The 20,557-nt window shown below is 50.5% G+C and overlaps 1 protein-coding gene across 1 annotated transcript; it reads left to right on the top strand.

The window, feature by feature from the left end:
- Nucleotides 1-8,899: 8,899 nt before the first annotated feature.
- Txn2 (thioredoxin 2) lies at nt 8,900-20,175 on the top strand. Its single transcript, XM_004634576.2, has 5 exons — nt 8,900-8,974; nt 9,731-9,993; nt 11,738-11,861; nt 19,350-19,470; nt 19,910-20,175. The coding sequence occupies exons 2-4, from the start codon at nt 9,731-9,733 to the stop codon at nt 19,461-19,463; spliced, it is 501 nt and encodes a 166-aa protein (XP_004634633.1). The 5' UTR covers nt 8,900-8,974; the 3' UTR covers nt 19,464-19,470; nt 19,910-20,175.
- The last annotated feature ends 382 nt before the right edge of the window (nt 20,176-20,557 follow it).

The raw sequence follows: 20,557 nt of genomic DNA, 5'->3' as shown, positions 1-20,557 counted from the left end.
AGAAGCACCCCTGCCTAAAACTGTTGTCATAAAAGCAGCTAAAGGCAATAGACTAAAATGGAATTAAAAGCAATAAATTTTAAAATATCACCAGTGCAACCCTAAAAAGCATGAACAAAATGGTTTTTGTTCTGTTCCAGCTATATAAGTGCTAACGCTGTGTGTCAGTGAAAATATCTCGCCATAAGATTAAAAATATTATATATTATTTGCAATGCTTAAGCCTGCAGATATGTAATGTGACCACTGTTTTGTGTTGACAGTATTGCTTTATACAGTTCTTATATTTGAAAGGAGTTGATCCTTTCAAATAAACACGGTGTATATTGTTCTTACGGGACTATTTCAGTGGTGTAAATAATAAATATCTTTTCTTAAAAAAAATAATAATAGAAAGCAAAAAACAATAACAATAGATATACAACAAACTTATCAGTAATCATGTTGACTGTAAATGAAGTAACACTCCAATTAAGGACTGGGGAGATAGCTTGGTGGTCTAAGTGCCTACCTGGCAAATGCAAGGACCTAGGTTCAATCCCTGGTACCGTATGCCTTGCCAGTCCGAAACCGGGTGTGGTGGTACACGCGTGTAATCCTAGCGCTGGGGAGGCTGAGACAGTAGGATCACTGCGAGTCTGAACTGGATAATGAGACCCTGTACAAATAAAATAAATGACCACAATTAAAAGACAGGGATTGTAAAACTGTGTAAAAAGACCCCTTAGGATGCTGTGTATAAGAGAGGCACTTTGTATAGAGACAACAGGTATAGGTTGATAGTAATAGGTTTGAAAAAGATACATCAGACAAGTGTTAAGCATTCAAGGCTGGAGTGGCTTTATAAATATCAGATAAAGTGAGCTTCAAGACACGGAGTGTTACCAGAGATAGAGGCATTGTATAATGATGACAAGGCCAATACATCTGGAAGACATAACAGCCATAAACGTGCGGGAACCCAATGTCAGGGCTTCGAAACAGCTGAGGCAAACTTGACAGGCTTAAAGGGAGAAACAGATAAATTCACAATCATAGTAGATTTTATCAGTCCTCTCTCAACACTTGATAGACCAACTGGAGAGAAAAATCAGTAAAGATCTAGGAAATCTAAACATGCCCCCAGCAACTACCTTGAGCTAATTGACAATTATAGACCACCCCCACCAGCAACTGCACAATGGAGATTATTTCCAGTGTGCCTGGTACGCTTGATAAACACTACGCTGGGCCATTAGTGAGCCTCAGTGCCTTTTGAGATTCAAATCTGAGAGCCCTTGCCGTGAGCCTCTTGCTTGTGTTACCCCACTCAGCCCTTCACAGTAGCCCTGGGAGGCTATTAGGAAGAGTGCAATTGTACAATGAAGAAGCAAAGACTTGGGAAGCTAAAAGCCTCTTCATTCTCCAGACTTCACAGTCACTTCTTCGGGTGACACTTCAGCAAACTAAACAATGAATACCCTCATCCTTAGACCTACACCCACCTACACACACACACACACACACACACACTTGCAGGTCAGTAAGAAAACCACAGGACTTGAGGTCAGGAGATCTGGATGGGGGCCTGTGCTTGCCTCTAAATAGCTGTGTGCTCCTGGTAAGCGTCCTGTTCTCTCTGAGTCAGTCAGCTTCCCTATAAACAGTAGACAAGATATACCCTGCTAGCCCCACTGCAAAGAGCCCAAAAGTAAGCCTTAGTTTAGGTGCATTATGCCGCCCTGCTTGGAAGGGACACAGCCACAGTTGAACCCAGGCCCACGGGACACCAGAGCCCATATGTTCACCAACCCAGGCTCCAACCCACCTGAGATGGGCTTCACAGGGCAAGTCTAGACTTGTGCCCCGAGCAGAAGCTTACAGTAAGATGTGATACCTACAGGCTGGGGAGAGAGCTCAGGGGTCTAAGTGCCTGCTTAGCAAGTGCAAGGACCCAGGTTTGATCTCCAGTACCACATGCCATGCTGGCCCTGGAACCCGGGTGCACTGTGCTGGACACCAAAACCGGGCGTGGTGGTGCGCACCTGTAATCTCATCGCTGGGGAAGCTGAGACAAGAGGATCACTAAGAGTCTGAACTACATAGTGAGACTTTCTATCCAATGAATAAAAAATTTTACATGCCATATCACACCCGCACTTAAGGCAGCCTGAGCCAGTCAAAAAAAAGAAAAAAAAAATCCTTCTCAACTTTTAGGGTAGGCCAAATAGTTTAGCAGATTAAAGCACCTGCAAGCAGGTGCAGCAGCCGGGGTGGGGCTGGGGCTTGATCCCTGCCAGGCCCCAGGGCACGCTGAGGTAGCAATTGATACCATGCCTGCCTATAATCCCAGCTCTTGGGAGGCTAAACAGGTGAATCACTATGAGTCTGATCTAGTAGTGAGACCCTGAAAACCCTATAGACCCTTCCCTAAAATACAAAATAAATAAATTAATTAATTAATTAAAAAGACCTAACACCTACAGTAAAGTGTAATTAAAGACAGGTAGAGCAGTGTTATGAGTTATGAAGCATATCCTTTTTGAGGTCAGTCTATCTGGGTTTGAGTTCCAGTTCTGCCATTTGTTTGCTTCCTAATCTAGGACCCCCTTGGCCCTACTTTCTCTTATCTATAAAAGGGAACTAATAATAGAACTTCACTCACTGTGAAAATAAACCGAGTTAAGATACATAAAGTTGCTAGAACAGTGGGAGTTGTGCGGTGAGGACCAGACGTGCTGGCCATCAGTTCATTGGCCTCAAGGTTCTCTGTAGCCTATGCTGTTAAAACCCCATACGGACAAAGACCAATGCCAGCAAGGTGGCTGGACTCGTCCAAGTTCAGCGGGGACAGGCAGAGTTAGAAGAAGGAGTGTTCCCATCTGGACCCTGGACTCAATTCTTCGCCCCCAGCTGCCACCTGTTGGAGGCAAGAAAGGAGGAACAGTGTCAGAAGGCAAGAAGGATCTGCATGGCGTCCCACCCTTTAGTGACAAATAAAGGTGATGGCTTCACAGTGAGATGGGCAGGAGGGTGGCAACATGTGCCCACCTACATTATAGCCGTGATGCTTGAGGGGACACTGTGTAATAGTGTAACCAAGACTCAGAGGCTGGGCTTGCATATGCCCAATGGATAACTAAAACACAGGATGGAGCTTTGCACTCTGCCTTCGTTTTATTTTTTTATTATTTTTTTTAGTTTATTTATTTATTGTGTGTGTGTGTGTGTGTGTGTGTGTGTGGCCAGCTCAGCCCACCAGGGGGCGGGGCCGGCTGGCATGTGGTGCTGGGGAATTGAACCGCGGTCCCTGTGCTTTGCCAAGCTTGTTCCAAGTAGGTGCTTTAGACCACTGAGCCATCTCACCAGCCCCTCTGCCTTCATTTTATATATTCCCTTATTACCTCAAAACTTGGGGGTTAGATCCCTGCTCAGCTTTGCACGTAACCTGGTGTCTCTGTTACAAGGTTTAGTAGTCCCACGTTAACCCAGCCTATCTCATGCCCCTCATGACTGGAGGACACCTAGGTAAGACTAACTACAAAACAAACAAACAAAAAGAACAACTAAGCTGGGTGTGCCAACAGCTAAATCAGATAGAAGCATTGTAGGCAGTCAGTCAGGGCGGGGCCCTTGAAGGAGTCAGTGACAAAGATAAGAACACAGCACAACTGGCTGGCGGCAGAGGGCTCAAGATAAAAACGGGAGGAGCAGGCCTCCATGCCTCCGGAGGCACAAACAGGACATTAAAGATTGTTCTATATTTGGCATCACCTGGGCCACTGAAGTCTAGATAGACATCAGCCACTCAGGTGGGTGACTTTAAAAGGTCCTTGTTCTTTCTGTGTACACTTGCTGCGTAAATTGCTCCCCACTGGATCAACATCACCTACACAGCTGGACTTGTCACCTTATTGGTTGATCATCGGTTGGCCCACGTTGTACCCACCTCATGATTTTACTCTATAAAGGTTCCCTTGAGAGGCGGACTCCTTGGCAACCCATTCGGGACCCCTGGTGTCTCTCAGAAGCTGTTCCTACTCCCCAGACATGGGTGCCCACAAGCCCACTTCTCAAGGGAAGTTTTATAGAGCACTATCACGAGGTGGGTACAAAATCACGAAGTGGCTACAACGTGGGCCAACAGATGATGAACCAACAAGGTGCCAAGTCCAGCCGCTTAGGTGATGCTGACCCAGTGGGGAGCGATGCACGCAGCAAGTGTGCCCGGGAAGAACCGGGACCTCTTTTAGCAGAGACCAGTCAGGAGGTCCTGTCACCCACCTGAGCGACTGATGTCTATCTAGACGTCATTGGCCCAGGTGATGCCAACTGTAGCACAATCTTTAATGTCCTGTTGGTCCCTTGGGGAGGCATGGGGGCCTGCTCATTCTGTCTCTATTTGGAGGCCTGGCCTTTGAGGCATGCGCCTCCAGCCCCCGTTGTAATGTGTTCTCATTTTCTCTGCTGCCTCCTTCAAAGGCCCAGCCCAGTCTGGCTGCCTAGAACACTCCCGCCTGACCTAGCTGTCCGTAGCACTTCCACCAGCCCCAAAGCCAGAGCCTGACGCTCCTTATCTGCCCTTCCCAGCTCCTCATGCTGATTACAGCGCCCATTCTCGCCTTTCACCACTGTTCCCTGTTATTATGGGGCAGGTGGCCAAGCCTGGCCTATTCTGATCTGGGAGCCAAAGATTTTGCCTCCAACCTCCAGTAACAATAGCTGGAAACACGAGAGCGTCAGTCACAACTGAACACAAAACAAGCTGATTGTGAAACAAGCTACAAAAAAAAAATTTTTTTTTTAATCACATTACCCTCAAGATAGAAATCGAAAACAAAGGCCCACTAGGAGCTCTCCCTAAAGGCGCAGTCACCGGCCTCTGTCTTTTTCCAAGGTTTTCCCTGCACTGTGATGCCCTCTTCCACAGGACCACTAAGTGGCAACTGTCCTGTGACCCTGTCGCTGTGATCCACGCCTGCAGCACTGGCGAGCCTGTATCCCAGGGCCTTGCCCAGCTCCCTGCAGGGCCCGGCTGGGAGAACCACACTGCCATCGTGTGGGCGCCCGTGCCTACAGCCGCCACTCCACCCAGCACCCTCTCCCAGGATTGATCTTCAAAACATGTCTCCTGATAGCCTACGCTGGCTGGCTGGTTTCTGGGGGCCTGGTGAGGAGTCAGCAGTCCAGGACAAGAAAGACAGTTCTAGGGACAGTAAGGAATCTTTAGGATTCCACCTTCTGAATGAGGCAGTGACACAAACCTGTAATCCCAGCTCCAGAGGCTGAGGCAGGAAGATAACAAATTCAAAGCCAGTTGAGGCAACTCAGAGAGACTCTGTCTCGAAATTTTATTATTTATTTATTTTATTTTAGGGAACGGTCTACAGGGTGTTCAGGGTCTCACTACTAGATCAGACTTGTAGTGATCTGCCTGTTTACAGCTTCCCAAGAGCAGGGATTACAGGCATGCACCACCACAGCCAGTCTCAATTGCCATCTCAGGGCTGGGGAGATGGCTCAGTAGAATAAGCACTTGCCTGGCAAGTGCAAGGCCCTGAGTTCAATCCCCGCTTCTGCAAAAAATAATCATAATAATAATCATAATCATAATCAATTGCCATCTCAGCATACTCCAGGGGCAGGGCCAGCACGGCAGACCCAGGGATCAAACCCCTGGCCCCTGTGCCTGCTTGCAGGTGCTTTAATCCACTGAGCTATTTGGCTAGCCTTTGAAATTCTAAAAAGGACTGCAAATTTAGCTCAGTGGTAGAGCACTTGCCCAGCACATGAGAAGCCCTGGGTTTACCCCAGCAGCCCCAAGTCTCTGAGTGACATGGACAACAAGCTACTTGATCTTTGCGTGCCTGCATTTCCTCATCTGTAAGATGGAGGCTGTAACAGTCCTAGGTCCATAGCCCTGAAGAAGTCAATGCATTAATACATGCAGGGTTCTTCAAACAGTGCCAACTGCTTTTTTTTTTTTTTTTTTTTTTCCCAACTGCTTCTTAACTCTAGTCATCATGGGGCCGGGGAGATGGCTCAGTGGAATAAGCGCTTCCCTGGCAAACACAATGGGCCTGAGTTTAATCCCCGGTTCCACAAAACAAAACAAAACTCTAGTCATCGGGAACTTTCAATCCCTTTGACCATGACCCATTGGAAAAACAATATCACCATGGAGGCCACACAGACATATAGATAGAACAGCAACAGATGTTACACAGAGCAATACCTACAGCACATGGAACACCGGTATTGTCCACTCTATTCTGGTTTTGGTTTTGTGTGTTTTTCTAGCTGCTCTTTCACAAACCCACAGCGTAAGAACCATGCTCGTAAGCTCAGTCCAGGCGGTCAGTCCGGGATTCCTTTCCTTTGTTTTCTGCCTGTGCCCTGAACCTGACTTGTGACTAAGCCAGGCCCAGGCAGGTCAGCTCTAGCTGCACAGAGAAGCCACCAAGTAGCTGAGGGGTCCCTCAGAAGCCTGTTGAGCACTCAGCTTCTCGGTGATCTTACAGGCTCTCTCCCTGCAGGAGGGCCAGGAATGCCAGCAGGCACCAGGCCCGGGCAATGTGCCAGCCCCATCCTCTGCTCTATAACCTCACAGCCACAGAATGAGGAAAGTGTCATTCCTCCCACTTCTCAGTTGAGAAGCCTGAGGCCAACTGAGGGGAAGTGAGTACGGAATAAGGATCAACAGCACTGATCCTGTTTTCTGCTTTGGAATTCAGACTGTGCATTAAGCAAGGAAACTGGCTCTCTAGAAGCTGCTGTGAAACCCTGAATAGGATTGATAGGAAGCTGTGAAAGAGAAAGTGCTAGATGCTGGAAAAGTAGATATGAAAATGGGCAGGAAGCAGCACGCCTACCAGATGGCATCTGGCGTTATCAGCAACAGCTGCATAAAGGAGGTTGACCTCAGTTGGCGCCAGGGGACTTCAGATGCAGTCTCATGTAGGCTCTTATCCCGATGAGGGCACAGGCAAAGGCAACAGGTGGAAAGGCCATGCCTGCCTACAACCTGACCCAGGTACCTGCCTGCAGGGGACAAAGAATTCTATGAGCTGCAAAGCTACTATGGTGGCCAGTGGGCAAGGCAGATGGACCTGTTCCAAGGATGTCCTCATGCTGTCCCTGAGGAAGAGCCCTGCACAGCCTTGCAGACCTGCCAATTGGACAGAGGAGAAACCAAAGCACAATGTGGCCAAGATGAGCTGGAAGCAGTGGGCAAAGATGCAGCAATAATTTTGGAAGGGCACGGTGCAGCCATGCAATGTGATGAGCAAAATGGGATTTGGAGTCAGGTTTGATTTGGGTCACTGCTCTCTGTTCATGGGAACAAATGACCGCTGAATACTTCCAGTGATGCATCAACAATGCAAAAATAGATGGACCCTCAGGGTGACAACTGAGCGAGGAGAAATGAAGCACAGACAATAAATCCTGTAGCGTTTTCTTGAGCAGAGAGCAAAAGCCTGACAGTCATAAGCGGCAGTAACTGCAAATGCGGGGACAGGAAAGACATTTCAGCAAACTGGAAGGAAGGGATTCCCACTGGCTGGAGTGTAAAGTGAAATGGAAGTGGATATGGTGGAAGAGGCCCTTCCAATTCACCAGCTTCTTGGCTTGGAAGTCTCAACCTTTCTGACTACAAACCACTCTCTGAGATGTCCAAAGATACTCTGCTTACTGAGCATTTATTCAACATCCTCTGCGAGCCAGAAACTGTACCAGGTTGGCCCTGGGCATATGGAAGTGGCTAACAGATTCCAACTCTCAGAAAGCACACCATCTTTCGGGAGGTATACATACCACAATGTGTTACTAAGAGCTAGGAAAAAAGCTCTAGAGAAAAGGAAGCAATCGGTGCTGCTCAAGAGAGAGGGTGATGCGTTGTTCGGAGAAAAGGGGAAAAAATGAAGCAAAGGCACGGCCGAGGCAATGTATCCTAGCACAAACGTTTTCAGAGACCTGCAAGAGGCTGTGAATGGTTGAAACATAAGGTACAGCGTGCAGAGGACACGCGCAGCAGCCACCACACCAGCCGGGGACCTGCAGATGCTTGGAACCGTGCTGTTCATGACAGTGGCAGCGAACCATGTGAAAGCAGGGCTCCAGCCCAAGCGGGTTCGCAGGCCACCGCATTTTTCCTGGAGCCTCACGGGCTGGGCGGCCTCACCAGGGTCCAGTTCCCAATAGCTCCCAAGATAAGCTTGAGGGGCGCATAAGCACCCCTTGCTGGCACATAATGGAAGCTGACGCCCTCAGGTGCAAAGTCTGCCAGACACCTGAGAACGCACTGCTGCGCCTGGCAGACAAGGGTCACAAGAGGGCTCTTGAGTCCTGGGTAGAATGGCCTTTCAAGGGAACCACGTCCTTTTTTTTTTTTTTTTTTTTTTTTTTTTTTTTGGTTCGTACAGAGAATGGATCTCCAGCCCCTGGGAACTACATCTTTATAAAAGTTTTTTTTTTTTAGGTATTGGGGATTGAACTCACGACCTTGCGCTTGCCAGGCAAGTACTTATTCTACTGAATCATCTCCCCGGCCCATGGAACTACATCTTTGAGGCAATTAGGTCTTTCGTGTGAAAGACAGAGAACAAGAAACCTCTCAGCGCTTTCAGGAGTCCTTGGCACACAAGGTCGACGGCTGGCAGGGCCGGGTGGGTCCGCCAAGTCCGGAACCACGCCTCCCGCCCGCCTTCTTCCTTAGGTACGTTCCTCGCAGGCCCCGCCTCCTCCCAGCCCCTCTTCCGGCCTTTCCTCTTAGGGCCCGCCCTTCTTTTCCGGTTCCAACACGAAGCTCCGCCCCTCAGCTGTGCCTTATTCTGTCATTCCCATTGGCAGAAAAAAAAAAAACTGAACCGCCCCCCAAATGACCTAGCCCCGGAAGTGACGCTAAAAGGCCCGCCCACGAGGAAGTGACGACGGACGTGCCCTTGACGGGTGGGGAGGGCTGGGTGGTACATCTCTCTGCTCGCTCCTCCTGGAGGTAGGAAACCTATGGGGGTGGCTTAGGGTGGTGTCGCTGCTCAAGTACGCCTCATGCGTGCTCCAGCGAAAGCTGCCTGCGAGCAGGCAGGGTATGTGGCCCTCTGGAGAGCTGAGGTCCCTGCCGGCGTCTTGTTTTCCCACTTCCCTCGACACGTGTCCATCCGCTTTGGTTCCCTCCACACTGGTCCCTTCTTTTTTGGTCCCCGCCCCCCTTGTTCCTGCGCCTCGAGTTCCACTAGTAGTGGTTCCTCTTTGTGAATCTTTACGTGACCCTTCCCCCCCTTTTTAATTGTCCATTAAAACATGTTTTCAAAGGTAATACACTAAGGACTTTATGGGTAGCTCTGGGTTCCACTGTTGACTGTCTCTTAATAGTTGGGTTACTTTGGGTATGTCAACCTGTCTGAGCCTTCGATTCCTTGTGAAATAGGCGACACTAAAGCAGCTTTTCTGAGTTGTTTTAAGAGAATCAGTCATGAAGATGGTCTGCAAATGTTTCGTCCCTCCCGACCTTCTGTAATACTTGCATGTAGACCTCAATTTCTTTTTAGTTGGAAACTCAGTTTTCCTGTCCTCCACTTTTACCATCTTCCCTTTGATTCGCGTTTCTTCACTGACCTCTACCCCAGAAATCTTACACGTTACATATTATCTTGCACTTTGCTTCCAGCTATGTCTTCCTGAACCCCACCCCAGTGCTTCCGAATGACTTCCTGCAGTGTACCCCAGCTTCTCTTGCCTCTTTCCCTCCTAGATGGCCCAGCGACTTCTCCTGAGGAGGTTCCTGGCCTCCACCGTCTCCAGGAAGCTCCCGCAGGGACAGTGGGCACCCCTCGCCTCCAAGGCCCTGCAGACCCCACAGTGCAGTCCCGGCGCCCTGACACTCACACCCAGCCCAGCCCGGACCATCTTCACCACCAGAGTACGCTCAACAACCTTTAACATCCAGGATGGACCTGACTTTCAGGACCGAGTGGTCAACAGTGAGACACCAGTAGTTGTGGATTTCCATGCACAGTGAGTAGTGGGATTAGTGAAAGATCAGGGTCCTACTTGTTTAAGTATATATTAGTGCCTGCTGTGTCTAAGGACTATATTTGGTCCTTCTCATTATTAGACTCATTGCAAAGACTGATAAGACTAGGCCCTGCTCTCAAGGAGCCTGTGGTGGGATGGGAGACGGGGACTAATAAACAGTCTTCCGAGCTGGCTGTTATTATTGCTGGGAAACATCTGTATTCTGTGTCTCACTGACCAAAAAACTCAGAGTACTCGTCAGCTTGGACCAGTGTTGGAAGAATAGCGCCCAAGGGGCTGGTGAGATGGCTCAGTGGTCTAAAGCACCTACTTAGAACAAGCTTAGCTAAAGCCCAGAGACCGCGGTTCAATCCCCCAGCACCACATGCCAGCCCGCCCCGCCCCCTGGTGGGCTGAGCTGGCCACGCGCGCACGTGCGCACGCGCACACACACACGCATAAATAAATAAAATTTAGAAAAAAAAAAAAAAAAAGAATAGCGCCCAAGTATTATCTGGGCATAACAATTCCTGGCGCTACAGATAAGTTAACTGTATTTTGATGTCTTGCCACTAAAACTGGGGAGGGCTGACAGAACCTTACCAGGTGCCCATGTGTACAGGGGATGGCTGGAGGAAGTCCAGAGTGCTGGAGAAGTTTAAGAAATATGCAGATGCCTGTGGCTGATTTTTCATCTGGCCCTTTTTATTTCCGAACCCCTAGGCCTTGGCCAGTCACTATCTGCAAAAAAGGGGTCCAGACGGACCCCTCTCTCATAGTGAGACTTGTGGGGACCAATGTCATCTGAGTTAGAAATTGGGAGATTTTTCAGGCTAGGCTTTAAGAGAGCCTTTGCTTCCTTTGTGGTTCCAACCTTGCAGCCTTGGGCCAGCCATTTGATATTCTTGTACTCCCTTTGTAATTGGAGATAAGGTTTCAGAGATGTGCTATATAAGGGTTGTGTGTGCCATCAATTGAAGTCTCTGAATGGAAAGGGTGTTAAGGGCTGAGTAGTTGTCAGAGACTTGTAGAGGTAAAGTTATCGTGGCCTCCTTGCTGTGGTGATAGGGCTCCCAAAGCAGCTCTAGGAAGGTACGTATTGGTTCCTTCAGTGCTGCCACCCTTTAGGGCCACATACAGAGATGACAGCTCAGTCCTAGAACAGTGCCCTCCCCAATGCAGTGTGAGCAGGGCAGTGACAGCAGTTGTACATTGCTGAGGGATCACAGAGTAGCCCAGAGGAAACACTTTGAATATAGCCTTGACTTACAGTCCCAACTCTGCTGTCTTTTTTTTTTTTTTTTTGGAACCGGGGATCGAACTCAGGCCCTTGCACTTGCCAGGGAAGCACTTATTCCACTGAGCCATGTGCCATCTCCCCGGCCCTGACCTCTGCTGTCTTGCACAGGTTGGTTTGTTTGTTTGAAGTACTGGGGATTGAACTTAGGACCTTGACTTGGCAGTTGGGCGTTTATTCGCTGAGCTATCTCCCCTGCACCCACACAGGTTTCTTAATTCACATGGCCTTGATTTCTTTGGAGGATGCTTTCTCTTATGGGTTCTGTGCGGGAGGAGCTGAGAAGGTGCTGCCAGGAGTGCTGGTATCTGGAGACACTCTTCTCATCAGCATCTCTGCCTGGAATCCTGAGTTCACAGGGGCCCTGTGGGTCCAGGGGGACTCCACGGACACAGCAGATGGGGCGGTGCACACTCTTGGACTAAGTGTATCCTTTCTCTTTCCAAGGTGGTGTGGCCCCTGCAAGATCCTGGGGCCAAGGTTAGAGAAGATGGTGGCCAAGCTGCAAGGGAAGGTGGTGATGGCCAAGGTGGATATTGATGACCACACAGACCTGGCCATCGAGTATGAGGTAAGGATTGTCAGGGTTGCCAGTGGGTGGAGAATGAGGGGTGGGGCCTGAGGGCAGCCAGAGGACAAGATCTCACGGGGACCATCATCGGTAAGAGGTGTTCCAGGATTTTTCTAGACTTTAGGAGCTTGGAGAGCTTTGTGGCTGCTGTTTTGTCCTCAGTCACTTGTCTGTCTACTTCCTTGAGGAGGTGCTTCTGTGACCCAGGCGCCAGGTCATTGATGCCTGCTGCCTGCCTCCCTCCCTCCCGTCCTTCCTCTCTTCTTTCTTTCCCTCCCTTCCTCCTTCCTCCCTCCTGTCCCCCCTTTCTTCATCTGCATGTGCACTCCAGTCATTTATGAGCCCTCCCCTGTGCCAGTGTGCATGATTCCTGAACAGACAAAGGCTGGTCCTTGTCCCCAAGCCACTGTTGGTCTGTTGGGAAAAGGCAACAGGCAGATGGGTCATTGCAGCGTGGGATGAGAAGGGCTGTGTGGTGAGGCAGCAGAGGAGCAAGGTGCGCACTGTTCTTGGGCGAAGGTATGGACAGGAAAGGCAGGGCATGAGAGACCTCTGAGTGACCGCTGAGGCTGCACGGAGAGAGTGGCACAGCGCCAGGATGTGACACAGTCTCGCGAGATCAGCTGCCCTGCAGGGTCCTCCAGCAGATGGTTATTGCGAGGCCCTTAGTTGCCAGGCATTGTTACTGGGGCAAAGGATGTGACTAGGACCAAAACTGACTGACGCCCAGCCTTCCTATGGAGCCTGTATGCAAAATACCATTCTGGTATTTAGGTCAGGAGTCAGCACACTTTTTTTTTTTTTTTCAAAGTTTTATTGACAAACAGATAGCAATGAGACAGTTTCAAATCATATCGGAAGGACAGTTTCAACAAACAATACACTGCATCTATTCTTCTTAGTGGTTAATTGCTGTACAAGATGCGGACTTGTGATCCCATTTACAAACACCATTAGAACAAATCATTCTATTCATTAAGAGAATGCAACTATATATCTATCCCAACCTCTTTGAATACACAGATACAAAATGGACATTCATCGGTATACCCCATTTTTTCTAAGTTCCGTTATTGAATATTATAGGTGTGTAAACTCAGCAAAATATTCTAAAAGAGTCCAGTAGTCCATAATAGCATTGGGTCTTATATTTAACTGGCAATGTCAGAAATTATTGACCTGAGTCCCCCACAGCTCAACCCAACAGCATGGCTTTATTTCTTATATTTCGACTTCATACTTTTCTACTGGATGGTTAAGACCAAGGTAAAGCAGGACCTATGCAACAAGAGTTGTAGCTTTTTGGTCTGAGAAGGTCAGTGAAATGCCCTCAGGATTTGTCCTGAGATCCTGTACCTCAGATTGTAGAACCTTCTTCAGTGCAGCCATGTGGATGAGTCACGGGTCAGCACACTTTTTCTAAAGGACTGACTAAGTGTAAATATTTGAGGCTTTGTGGACAGTAGTCCCTGCTGTAAGCACCGAGCTGTCCTTGTAGCCATAAGCAGCCTTGGACACTGACCACATGGAAGATCATGGCCGTGTCCCAAAGATACTCTGTTTACAGGCAGCAGGCTGAGGCCAGAGTTTGCTGACCTCCGTTTTTGGTGCACGTTAACTGTCAGCATTGGTGTTGTAAAAGTTTTTAGATTTTAGAACATTTCAGATTTGGAGTTTTTTGGCTTAGGGATTTTTTTTTTTTTTTTTGTGGAACTGGCGATTGAACTCAAGCCCTTGCGCTTGCCAGGGAAGTGCTTATTCTACTGAGCCATCTCCCCAGCCCTGGATTAGGGACTCTTGACCTGTTAAGTGTATGTAAATATTTTAAAATCTGAAATCTAAAACATTACTGCTGGGCTGGTAAGATGGCTCAGTGGTCTAAAGCACCTACTTAGAACAAGCTTAGCAAATCACAGGGACCACGGTTCAATCCCCCCAACACCACATGCCAGCCAGCCTCGCCCCCTGGTGGGCTGAGCTGGCCATAAACACACAAACACACACACACACACAAATAAATAATTAAATAAAATCTTAAAACATTACTGCTTCCAAGCATTGCAGGTAAAGAAAATTTGGCCTGTGGGGGCCGGGGAGATGGCTCAGTGGAATAAGCGCTTCCCTGGCAAGTGCAAGGGCCTGAGTTCAATCCCCAGTTCCGCAAAAAAAAAAAAAAGAAAGAAAGAAAATTTGGCCTGTGATAAATGCTGTGGAAAAAAGAAAATCAAGAAGGGAGTGTGGGAACGCCGAGTGTAGGTAGGTCTTTCTTAAAAGGGTGAGCTCAGGGCTGGCCAAATAGCTCAGTGGATTAAAGTGCCTGCAAGCAGGTACAGGGGCCGGGATGTGATCCCTGGGCCTGCCATGCGGCCCTGCCCCTGGGCTTGCAGAGACAGCAATTGAGACTGGGCGTGGCAGTGCAGGCCTGTAATCCCAGCTCTTGGGAAGCTGTAAACAGGTGGATCACTACAAATCTGATCTAGTAGTGAGATCCTGAACACCCTACAGACCTTTTCCTAAAATTCAATGAATAATATGGGGAGGGGGGTGCTGAAGGCCAGGGAGATAGCAGCATAAGCACCTGTCTGGCAAGCACAAGGTCCCAAATTCAATTCCTGGTACCCAAAAAATAAAAAATTTTAAAAGGGCTGGGGAGATAACTCAGTGGCATAAGCACCTGCCCAGTAAGTGTAAGGTCCTAAGTTCTATCCCCAGTACTGCAAATACATAAATAAAGGGTGAGCCAAATCCAGTGGTGGCACACATCTGTAACCCAGCACTCTTGGAGGCTGAGGCAGGAAGATGGAAAGTTCAAGTCCCACCTAGACAATTTAGCTAATCCTGCCTCATACTAAAAAGAGTTGGGGATGTAACTTAGTGCAAAGGCCCTGGGTTCAACCCCTAATACTTCCGAACAGTTAAAGAAAGCTGAGAGATGTGAGCAGAATGAAGCCTGTGGATCTTCGGAAGGATCAAGAGATGAGACATGAAGACCCTGAGCTCAGGAGCCTCCCAAGCCAACAGGGCCTGGTGCATAGAGCAGGAGATGCCCCAGGGAGGTGGGATGTCCTCTGGGCCTTGGAGATCCACCAGCAGGGGCCTGGGGGTGGTCCCTTTGTGGCTGGGTGGCCAGAGTGGAGGACTGAGCAAGGAGCAGGAGGGCAGGTAGCAGGAAGCAAACCAAACTGGGGTCTTTGACAGTCACTCTGAAGAGTGATACTGCAGAACTGGGGGCCCACTGGAGGCTGTGAGCCTGTCCCACCCACTTCTGATGGCCAGCTGGGTCACAAACGTCTGTGGGAGGGGCCTCTTTGTTCCAGAGTTTACAAGCCCAGGCTTAACTCTCACCAGACTGGCCCAGGTGGAGGTGCCACCCTTCGGTCACTCTTCTGGGTGCTGGGGCAGGAAATGAATGGGGAGGGTGGGGCAGGGTGGGACCAGCAGGCTGCCATTGAGCTGGGTGGGGAGAAAGGTGACAACCCAAAGAAATGCTGCCCTGGCCAAAAGCTGGGAAATAGATGCTGGGCAGACAAAGCCTCCAGTGGCAAGGACTGCTATAAATGGCTTTACACACCCTGGCTTTCCCTTCCTTGTGCATCCCCTACCCTGAGGCCGCAGCAGCTTCAGCCTTGAAGGTGTGACTGTGAGCTTAGGGTTGGAGCTTCTGGGACTTGCACTGGACTGTGGGGCAATGTCCACACCGGCTCCTGACACTCCCAGGCACTGCAGTTCGGCTGCAGCAGACACCTCGGCTCCCGCCACAGAGCAGGGCACTGGAGCAAGTGCAGAAGAGAGCCCACGTCCCCCAGCAGGGCTGCGCGGGCATGGCAGTTCCCAGGGTGCTCACCTGTGCCTTCCAGGGAGCCTGATGTGGGGTGATCCTGGGAGCCTGGGGGTTCCAGTGGACCCTTCTTCCCACTGCCTGCTGTCCAGATGGTCCCTGGAGACGAGGGCAGTCACTGCCCTGGCCTTTCAGACACAGCCACTGTCACCACTTGGCATGGCAGTTTTGTTTTTTTTTAATGTTCCATAATTAGATAAGCAATTCTTTAAATAGTAAATACATTTTTTTTTTTTTTTTTTTTTTTTTTTTTTTGCAGAACCAGGGGTTGAACTGTGGCCCTTACACTTGCCAGGCAGGCAAGCGCTTATTCTACTGAGCCATCTCCCGGCCCCAGTACACGTTATTAATCATTTCCATTTCTCCCTACATTGGAAATATTCCAGGTTTGCAAACATGAATATGATCTGAGATACTATTAAAAAGTAGAAATAGCGCTGGGGCCATAACTCAGTGCTCTTAGGACCTGCTTTACATGCACAGGGCCCTGGGTTCAGTCCCTTGTGGTGCAAAAAAAAAAAACAAACAAAAAAAAAAACTGATTATAATTCTGTTAGTTCAGAAAGGGCCCACGATTCTGCGTCTCTGACAAGCTCCTAGGTGACTCCTCCAGTGCTGGGGCCCCAGACTGGACACGGAGAAGCAAACACTCTCAAGGCCTCACCCTGAGGTGCCGCCCTGTGCAAGCCCCTCTCACCTGCCACTGTGAGTGCAGGGTGCTTGTCAGCAAAGCTTTTCCCTTGTGGGTATGGGCTGTTGTGAGCTGTGTCCAGCGTCACAGCGTCATGCTGGGGGCTTTCACTACCCAGTGAGTTGCCTATGAGCTAACAGTTCATCTTTCCTCCCCGCCATGCCCCCTCGATCCATGGCAGCCACTGATACTTTTGTTGCTAGATTCTTTTTCACCAGGCTCGGTGGTACATACCTGTGATCCCAGCACTCAGGAAGCCAAAGCAGGAAGCGTTGGGGTTCAAGGCCAACAAGCGCAGCCTGGGTTGTAGCAAGATCCTGTGTCCAAAAAAAGAGAAAGAACAGCTCACCCATACGCTCTGGACGACACCACATCGTCACACAAGTCTGTAGTGCAACTGGGGATCTGTCCTTTGTTCTCTCCCCTGCCTCTTGGGCCCGAGCAGCAGAGCATGGTTTGATGTCACAACAGCGAAGTCAGTAGTTCCAGGTCCCAGCTGCACCATGAAACTCACTGTGTGATCTTGGAGCAGTCACTCGGTCTTCCTGTGTCTAAAGTGCGCCTCTGTGAGCGCGTGGGTGTGGCTCAGGTGGAGCCCTTCCTGGCATGTGCAAGGCCCTGGGTTCCATGCTCCACACTGCAAAAGAAATAGCCCTTCCTAGAAGCAGAAATCTGAGCGCTAGCATATGTAAGTGTCTAGCATTATCCCTGACAACGTATGTGGCAAGGTCTTTGCTGTTTATTTTGCAGTTGGCTGAGAATGTCACCACTGTCCTAGGACAGAGTGCTGAGGGTGTCTGTGTGCAGGTCCTTAGCAGAGTTACCTCATGGATGAGGCAGAAGGGCAGAAGACAACAGGGACATTGAGCTCGGTGCCCCTGCAGGCCAGCTTTGGGTCATTGGGAAGGGACAGCACACATGCTGCACCCTGCTGCCCTAGGTGTCCTGGCCCACAGGCTCCAGGTGGCCTGTCAGCAGGAGGCCGTGAACAGGTCCTAGCACGTCTTCCTTTGCTCCAGCCCCTCTGTCCCTTGGTCCTACCAGATTTGAGAGGCCAAGCCTTTCTCCATCACTGCATCTCATGATCCGGTCACCTTTTCAAAAGAGTTGAGGGCCTATGTGTGTCCACTGATGGCATTCTTTACCAGCACCAGGCCCTCCTGGCTGGTACTGACTTGGGCAGTAGGGCCATATCCACATCCCCTGGCCCAGCCCAAAGAGCCCTCTGTGTCCTGAGGCCCAGCTGCAGCGAACCCCAGCTGTGTGTGTGTGTGTGTGTGTGTGTGTGTGCGCGCGCGCGCGTGCAGACAATCCTTTTGACCCATAGTGACCAGACCTTGGATGTCAGGAGAATAAGACATCGACAGTGTATCTGTGTGTGTGTGCCAGCCAGCAGGCGCCGAGCTGGTACCCAGGAGAGCCAGATCCACTTAGCGTGGGTGAGCTTCTAGGCCTGCTTAGAGGACTGTGAAAAAGAAGTTAGACCACTTTTCTTTTTTTAGGTGCTGGGAATGAAATTCAGGGCCTCGTGCATGCGAGGCAGGTGCTTCACCACTGAGCTCCACCCCTGTCTGAGAGCACGTCATGAACAACGGTGTAAAGCATTTAATGGATGAGATGGCATCTACCAAGTGTGAAATTGAAAGCCAGGTGTTACTTCTGCCCCAATACCAAGCTGCCTACCTTGAGGCGGCCTCAGTGCCTCTGCAGGCCGCTAGATGGCGCCCAAGAACACTGGATGGTGCTTCCGGTAGCAGCTTCCCTTTGCTCCAACCTGGAGACAGGCGATCGGGTGCCGGACCCTATGCCCAAATCTGTGACAGGGAACCAGCAGGGACATTCCTGGTCAGGCGAGCGCCTGCTCCTGGCACATAGCCTCTGAGAGGTGTCAGCTGCCACCTGTATCTGCCCCAGGACACCAAGTGTTTCCTTACCTGCTCTGTTTGTCCCCACAGTGTCCATCAGGAGAGGGATGAGCCTGCCACAAGGAGCAAGGGTTGTGAGGCTGGTCCATAAGAAACTCTGCATCTCGTTTTCTCAGATGCCAGGCAGGGAGTCCTGACAGCAGGGAACACTCGATGCCAGCAGGGGCCTGGCCTTACCCGTGCTCTGTGTGATCTGTGTGGGTCCTGAGGTGCTGGAGCCGGTGCCTCACAGGCCAGGAATGCCGCCTTTCCCGTGCGTTCTGGCCCTGATAAACTTCAGGTCCTGCGTGGCTCTGCCCTGCCGTGCTTGATCCTGGAGGGGCCTGGGTATCTCTGGACCTGCAAACCACAGCAGTACTCAGAAGTGGCCCTTGTGGGGCCCTCTGTAACCACCCTTTGTCAAGTGCCCGCCATGTGGCAGGCATGATGCCAGTCCTGGGCTGACAGGACTGTCAGTGTTTCCTGTTGCTTTCTTACGTTCTACCATAGGGGCTGTTAGTATCTTTGCTCACAGCTTTGAACCCTGTGACACAGGCTGGCCAGGTTCGCCCAGCAGGCAGGAGCCAGGTCAGGTTAGCAAAACCTGAGCCCCTGACTACCCAGTGCTGTGTGCAAAGTCTTAATCCCTAGGCCAAACCCTCAAGGTAGACATTGTCCTTTAAAAAAAAAAAGTTACCCTCCCGGCTCTATGGAGGAGGCCTCAGATGAAGAAAAGTAGCATGACCTGACCAGTGAGCAGCAAAGCCAGAATTCCCCACTGCCCCCAGCTCCTGGGCTGCAGCTGCAGCTGCAGCTGCACGGGTTATTTTCATCACTGCTGTCATTCCAGCCAAACCACTGGGCCAGTGAGTCAGTTGTGTGGTTGAGGGAAGAGGGTACTGCTGGGAGCTCACAGTGGAAGAAGTTTCTCTGGCTGGTACCCCAAGGGAAGGGCCCCTTTGCTTTGGTCCCACCCATGGCTTTCAGCAATCTCTGCCCTGGATGCGCCCAAGCCTTCTCCACAGTGACTCAGACACTTTGTCCCTTTCACCCAGGTATCTGCTGTGCCCACTGTGCTGGCCATCAAGAATGGAGATGTGGTGGACAAGTTTGTGGGCATCAAGGATGAGGATCAGCTGGAGGCCTTTCTGAAGAAGCTGATCGGCTGACAAGCAGGGAAGAGTCTTGACTGCCCTTGCCCCTGAGACCCGGTCCTGCAAGGGAGCCCAGTAGACCTCGGCCCTTCCCACTGTCCCCGTCTGCTCCCCAGGCATTGTGCTTTGGAGACCACGGAGCTGCTAGTGCTTCTGAGCTGGCCTGCTGCTGTGGCCATCAGGAGGAAGGGTGCTGCCGGTCGGGGGGATTGTCTTCTCACCCACTCCTTTTGTCCCCTCCCTCCAAGGCCCATGGCACTGCTCCCAAGATGCTAGCGAGAGCCTGGGGCCGGCCTGCTGTGCGGCTTACCCATGGCACTAGCTTGGTCCCTTTGACTTGAACCCCAGCCCGGCTCCTCAGCCTGCTGTGTTTGTCTTTCCTGCTGCTGTTTTGTAAAACGAAAAAGGAAACCAGAAGCCAAACAAGTGAGAGTAATATATAATTCTCTCATTTTTTGTAGGTCTGTAATAAAGATCTTTATGCGATTTCTTCTGCCTCCTGCTATGAAGAACAGACCTCGGGGCCCTGCACTCAGATCCCTGTAGCTGCCCTCCTCCTTTCCCTCCGCCTTCCTCCCAGCCTCAGGACAACAGTGCTGGGCTGCTGGGCAGCCCCTTGACCTGCAAAGCTCCAGGCACCTTCTTGCCATTGGCCAGGACCTTGGTGCTGTGAGCAGGTGGTGAAACTGAACAAACCAGAACAATAAACCTGGGGCTCAAACTGTCACCAGCTTCCATTACAGTGGGGTTCTGAGCCCTGGGACACTGGTGGGCTCCATGACTGTCCCTGTGTCCTCCACCGACTCCACCATCCTCTCCCTAACCAGCCCCTCTTGTCACTAACATTCTTGTCCTTGGTGACTGCCATTATGGGAACACCACAAACACATCTTAAGCTCCCTGAAGGCTAGAGTGTGCTGCCCATGTTACCCAGCCGGGAGGCGAGCCCACAGCCTGCGTATGGTTTCTGCCCAGTGTGTTGCTTCTGAAACCTGAGCTCTTCGCAGTGGTCTGCTTGGGTCCTCTGGGTTCTCGCAGCTGGCTCCTGGCCGCTCCTGGCTGGCCCCAAAAGGGTTGGCCTGCCTTCCTGTCTGTGGAAAGTCCAGGGT

The sequence above is a fragment of the Octodon degus genome, unplaced genomic scaffold, assembly GCF_000260255.1.
Source record: "Octodon degus isolate 3935 unplaced genomic scaffold, OctDeg1.0 scaffold00064, whole genome shotgun sequence".
Lineage (NCBI taxonomy): Eukaryota > Metazoa > Chordata > Mammalia > Rodentia > Octodontidae > Octodon > Octodon degus.
Note: the sequence above shows the minus strand (reverse complement) of the source record. Positions and strands in the feature narration are given on the sequence as shown.